This window comes from Prionailurus bengalensis, chromosome C2 (genome assembly GCF_016509475.1).
Source record: "Prionailurus bengalensis isolate Pbe53 chromosome C2, Fcat_Pben_1.1_paternal_pri, whole genome shotgun sequence".
Lineage (NCBI taxonomy): Eukaryota > Metazoa > Chordata > Mammalia > Carnivora > Felidae > Prionailurus > Prionailurus bengalensis.
In genome coordinates, this window is record NC_057350.1 from 112,292,916 (window position 1) to 112,299,474 (window position 6,559).

Genomic DNA, 6,559 nt, shown 5'->3' on the forward strand with positions numbered 1-6,559 from the left:
AATAAAATTGAAAGATGCAGGTAATATAGGCTAATGGATAAGCAGAAACCACAAAGAATTATTAGTATTATCACTTCCATGGATTAAAAATTAAAGGAGAAAAGATTATAGCTAACATTTAAAACTAGTATGAAGATAGGTATTGATTCTGTATTTTTCCTCAACATAAATAATGATAATCTTATACATTAGCCTATACCAGAATTCTTTGACATTTCCCTAGGCCACAGCTTAAGAAATACATACTGTGTCAGTCAGCATAGCGTATGTCAAAGTTTGGTGAAACTTAGGAGTTTTAACACTATAATAATAACATGAAAGCCATCCAATCACATTTCATAGTTTTATTGAGACTTTCAGTTTTAATTGTCTATAGTAGGTTCAATTCTGTTGATGGTGATCATATCAAAGCTTTCCTATTATAAATAGCAGATACAAAGTTACTGCATGCCTTAGAACACATATACAAACACAATATTGTACACTCACGCATGCAAAATTATAGGAAATATACATTCCTTTTATTAAAAACACAATTACATACAGTTAGTCTGGAATATGTTAAGCTACCATTGATTTAGATAAACCTGAGAAGGCTCAAAATGTCAAGTAACACTGTTTCCATACTGCTCATTCAATGAAACTACTAATCACAAAGAAATCTAGTCCAACTATGTTAAACTCACAGATAATATAAAAATAAACATTTCTGCAAAAACACAAAAACATACTAGAATTCAAAGTCACAAATTTTGATATGTAACATATATTCCCCTTCATATTAATTTGTAATGATGTGTATGATACAATGTACAACATAATAAAAAATTGTAACAATTCAGCAGCCAAATCATACACAGTTATCACTATAAAACTTGAAATTCAAGTTACCAACTGAACACCTAAAACATTAAATAGCAGTCTTGAACTTGGTGGTAGTGTGTTACTTAGAAACTCCATCTCAAAGTAATTAAGAGTACACGATTACAACACAAAAATGTAAGCAGAACTGAGGACAGTAACTGATTGCACCAGCTGCCTTTTTCTCTCCCGATTTCCCTAGGTTTTCCTTAAATTCTGATATATCTGTAATGCCCATTCCTCCAGACTTCTAAAACGTAAGATCTACTTTGAATTTAGGACAAGGTTTTGCATTAGAAATGGAAGCTTCAACCATATTTGGGGGCACAATTCTAAATGTTCTTTAAAGACAGTAGAAACTTGACTATGTCATATAAAATATAGACAGTAAGTCTTAGTCTGGCAAAGATATTTTGTATTTGCTATTGAGCTTATGAGAGTTTGACACCCAATTGTGTGTATATATAGAACCCTAAATAAAAAGGTAAACATGCAAAAGCATTTCTAGAGAAAATTAACCACTTTTATCATAAAACATTCATATTTTAGATCAAAATCTTAAGACTTGAACATTTCAAGATACTGATATTTGAAAAGCATACTATACAGTAATTCATTTTATCTATGCAACACATTATGTAAAATACATGAGTGTGACCTCTTATACATCATAATAAATATAATCTTACATCAGCATATTTGATCTTGCAAAAAAGTTTTCCAATCTGTACAACTGAAGGACTGTGAGCTTCATCCATAAATACTATGTTAGTTACACTGTGCCCAGCTAAGTTAAAGCTTTAGTAGATTCCTAACTACTTACATATCTTTATTTTCACTAGTCCAATTCCAGCTGCTCTGAGCACGGACATCTCTTGTATCCAAAGGCAGTTTACTGTACTGTTTGGAGTCGATTGAGAAAACTTATGGGTCATAGGTCCACATCATGATTGGTGAACTTTGTGAGAATTTTTAGCCAAGGACTGGAATCAAAGAGTCCTGGAAAATACAGTAGCAGATTTCATGTACCTCTGGCTGGCTGTAGTTTTCAGGCTTTACCACATCCCCTGAGGTTCCAACAGATGGATATCATCCAACTTTTTTAATCCATGGAGAATGGTATTGAATGGGTCAAGAGTTCCACAGTTGGCTGAGTGGTGAGGTCATGTTTTTAATTCTGAAAGCTACCCTTTGCTGTATCTCTTCTAGGTCTGTCTTTTTATCATTTTAATCCAAGTGTACAGTGATGTTTAAAGAGTCAAAGATGCCAACTGGTAAGCCATAAACTACCTTCAACTTGGCATTAAAATAGTTTTGTAGTGTGAAATTTAGTTCGGTAATTTTGGCAGTGCTTTCATCCAAACGCCCATAGATTTCTGCCTTTACCATTAAAATACCTGCTTACATCATCACGTTATCAGATCTCTAGCCAATAGTCTTGACCCTCTGTATGTTTTTACCATTAGGACAGATTCTTCCCAGAGACCTCTTTGTGCCTAGAAGGGGTTGGGCAAGATCGTTCTTGTTACTATTTGGCATGTATTCACAAGTTATCATTGTCTACTGTGTGATGTATGAAGAAGAAACACTGGAAAAAACATGCCAAGAAGTAAAAGGGCTTTTCCAGGCACTGGCCACCTCACTGGATCCACAGTCCAAAAGAAAGCTCTCTGGGAGCTGAAACAATGTGTGGAACATGTATTCAACCATGCTGGCATCCCAAGACCTGAAAGAAAGAAAACTGAAGTGAATGGTGAGGAAATACTATACAAATGCATACCTTTAGCTTGTGAGTTCAAGACTGATACAGGGTTTTAAATTTCCATCTTGGTCAGTGTAGTGATATTAATCTTGTGCTTAGTGAATGCTTTGGAGGATCCTAACCAAGAGAACCTTGGCTAACTTCCTTCCTCAAAATTGGGGCAGTGGAGGTAGGACATCTACCTGGTTTCTTTTTGATACGGCTTCTGTAATTCTGTGCATTAACCAACACACACACACACACACATATATATATATATATATTTTTTTTTTTTTTTAAAAAGCACTTTTTAGCAAGGCTGAACACTGCTTTTCTTCATTGATGTTAGTGGCCCGAGACTGGATAAACTGAAGCAAGTCTATGAATGTCTCACAAATGCACAGGCTACTCGGGCACTACAACAACTGAAATCAAGCCCCCATTGTCCCGTCCCTACATCTCACAGCTTCTTGCCTGGAGACAGCCTCCAAATTGCTTTACTTACCAAATGCTTTCAAACAAGTTATTTCACCAACAGTTGCAAGCTATAAGATTGGCTTTCATTGAGGCTAATTTTGACAGAAATTCTGTTGATGCTAGATTTGTTACAAGTTAGAAATTGTGTTCCCTCACCTTAACTATTGTCCATCATACAGAATTTGACCTGATTCAGTGGCTAGAAATGCAATATTCATTGAAAACTTATTAAAATTACTGAAGCTTTCATTTGTGCCTGGCAGAGGAAATAAACGACCAGTAGTTTTCTCTTAAACTATTAGCCTGATGTGTAGTTTCCAGAACTTTTCAGTGGTATGGTACCTTAGGCAGCCCATAGATACAATTCTCTGTGTTTCCCTTTCCCCTATAGTTGCAGTTTTTTTCCCCTTTAAATATGAAGATGTAAGATCCATTTAATAATTACAGCTTTTCATTCTATCAACATAAATTGTACAAAGCCTACTGCCTTTTTTGCAAATCACATTTTCCCATTATTTTTAAGAGGCAAAAAAAGAGCTTTACACCACTTAACGTCCTAAAAAGTTGTCTTTTCCTCACTCCCTCATTTGAGAATGTTTACAACCTTGCATTGTGAATAACTGTCAACCATCTCCCTCTGATAATATCATCATCGTCTTGTCCAACATTCCTCAACCTTGGTCTGTAATTTATCTGTGATTTTTTTTTACATTGTTTTTACAGCTATGAGTGAACATTTGTACTGGAACCCAAACTCCTAAGGCATTGCACAACAGTGGTACAAATAAATGTTCTTTATCACAGGAAGTCTAAGAGTTCAGTGTTTACACGGAACGTACATGAACTTTGATTGTTCCCAAAGCAATTTACCTGTAAGGTAATTTATGCAGGCTTCTAACACCAACATTTAACACCTAACAGTGAGCAGTTTTCTACAAGTAAATGGGAAATAATCACTTTTTAGGTTTTTAAAAGAAGTGACTTTGCTATTCAATTCTCCAAAGAAACCCAGCCAGCCACCACCTATGTTTAGAGGACCAAAGGGACACCCAGCTGACATCTCTTAGAGAAATTATTAATATCAAAATAGGGCTAGTACTCAGTGCATTTAAGCAGAACGGCTTGTAAATTCTAAGGGCAGATGAGAAAGTAAATGTTTAACTAGGATAGTATAATTTTATTTTACATACTTTTAGTTAGAAACAGAGGCCTTGAAAGTGAACCCCCAACATGCTAAGTGTGGGGGTGGGTGTTTCTCTTGTTTTTTCTTGGTTTTTTAACTTCCTGGTCTCTTGGACTGATTTTTCTCTCAACTTACTAGACACTTAAAGGGGAAGGAAGAAAGCATTTGGCTGTATTAAGCGTCCTACCATGTTACAGAAGTGGGTTTTCGGTGATTCTTGTATCTTCACAAGCTTGTATCTCCATTCTGTTTGAACTCAGATAAAATATTGAGGGTCATGTCTTCACTCTTGGATTGCAAGTTGGCCTCACTTCTTCTGGAAGCCTTCCTGGTGGCCCGGGACAGTCTCCTTCTGAAAGTATCTCCTGCCAAGAAATAGAGAATGGGGTCCACACAACTGTTGAGACTGGCTAGACCTCGTGTCACCTGGTAAGTGGCATAAACCCTGTCATTGAAAGCACACATTTCTGGTGTCTGAAAATCCAGCCGGGCCCGCAAATTCATTGTTTTCATCACATGGAAAGGGATGTAAGAGACAGCGAAAACAGTCAGTACAATAATCACCAAGTAAATGGATTTCCTCCTCAGCGGCGAGTTGTCCAGGTCGTTGTAGATCAGAGCTCTCACAATCAATCCGTAACAGCCCAGAATTAGCACCAAGGGGACACAGAACATGGCCACGGTCGTGCACATGCTGTAGATAAAATAACTTCGCAGGTACTCGTCTGAGGTGGTGTCGTAGCAGGTGATGGTTTTGTTTTTCCGGACCTGGGTACCCGAGTAGAAGAGGATGGGCGAGATCCCCACCACCACGATGAGCCACACCAGCACGCTGATGTAGACCGCGTTCTTCTTCTTGAGCCTGCCCAGAGACTTGAGGGGGTACACCACGCCGCTGTACCGGTGCGCGCTGATGCAGGTTAGGAACAGGATGCTGCCGTAGAGGTTCACATGGAAGATGAACCTCTGCAGCTTACACATGGCGTCCCCAAAGATCCAGTCTGTCTTGTTGAAGTAGTAGAAGATGAGCGCGGGCAGCGTCAGAACGTACAAGAAGTCGGCCAGGGCCAAGTTGAACATGTACACGGAGATGCCGCTCCACGGCTTCATGTGGAAGACGAACATCCAGATGGCCACGCTGTTGCCCAGGAAGCCGATAATGAACACCAAGATGTAGACAGCCGGCAGGTAGTAGAACTGGAAGCCCGTCTTGGTCAGCGAGCAGGCGAAGGAGGCTGCCGCCACCGCAGCCGTGGAGGCTGCCGTGCTGTTCCCCCAGGGCCAGCCCGGGCCAGCCAGGAAGGTAGCGTCCGTCCCGTTGGGGACAGCCGGCAACGGCCCCTCGGTCATTCTCTCTTCCCAGACTCACGCGGCGGCTCCTAGGGGCAAGCAGCGGTGAGAGGGCGGCAGCGGCCAAGGGCGCACCGAGCATCGGAACAGCGCGTGAGCTGAAGGCAGCGGGTGCGCGGGATCCCCACCGGAGGGGGCACACGCGGGCTCGCCCACGCCGGCTCCGGCCCTGCGGGCCATGAAATCCACCCCGCCGCCGAGACCAAGCTGGGCTGGCGGCCGGGCCACCAACTTCCCTGCCTGGCCACCGTGCTGAGGTTATGCAATAGGGCGCACGGGGCACCGACAACTTTCCGACTGAGCTTTCCCGAGGGGCCGCGAGTCCGCACCGGAGAGCTCAGAGCGCGTGTGCCCGAGGTCGAGCCAAACTCGCAGTGCCGCACTCAGTGGGGGACAAAGGCACTCCCCAGCTTGCTGTCCCCAAAGATCAAGTTGGGTTGGGCATCTTCTTTTCTCCCTACCTTGCGATCAAGCAGCTCATTTCAGGGCCCTGCGCCGTTTCCTCCACGGCCCCCAGTGCTCAGCCTCTGGGGGCCATCGGAGCGCACGCGTCACCGCACAGCCGTGCGCTTCTGTGTTGTGTTCAGCCTCCGTGCAGCTCGCGGCCCCTCCTCAAGGCCCCGCTCGGGTGAGTGCAGGGGGCAGGCGGGCTCCCTGCGAGGGTGGGTGGAGTTTGGGCACCCGGGTGAGACCGCTCCCGGGAGGCTAGGGGCGTGCCTGGCGGAGCCCGACCCGTGGTTAGACAGCGCTTTCCCGGGCGTCCGCCTGGAGTCAGAAGAGGCTTCTGTGGAGAGCTTCACCGTGACCCAGCGACCGTGCTCAGCCTCTCCCCCTCCGCAGCTACCAGAGGCGGCGAGGGGGCGCACGGGTCCGACTGGCTGCTGGGGAGCGATTGGCCCGGGAGTGCTCCCTCGCTCTTCCGCCAGCTATCCGGCAAAGTGAAGTTG

The 6,559-nt window shown here is 43.3% G+C and overlaps 1 protein-coding gene across 1 annotated transcript; it reads right to left on the minus strand.

Moving 5' to 3' along the window:
• Positions 1 to 329: 329 nt before the first annotated feature.
• P2RY1 (purinergic receptor P2Y1) lies at positions 330 to 6,180 on the minus strand. Its single transcript, XM_043595083.1, has 3 exons — positions 6,074 to 6,180; positions 4,450 to 5,641; positions 330 to 2,587 (listed from the first exon to the last, which is right to left on the minus strand). The coding sequence occupies exon 2, from the start codon at positions 5,610 to 5,612 to the stop codon at positions 4,488 to 4,490; it is 1,125 nt and encodes a 374-aa protein (XP_043451018.1). The 5' UTR covers positions 5,613 to 5,641; positions 6,074 to 6,180; the 3' UTR covers positions 330 to 2,587; positions 4,450 to 4,487.
• Positions 6,181 to 6,559: the final 379 nt, after the last annotated feature.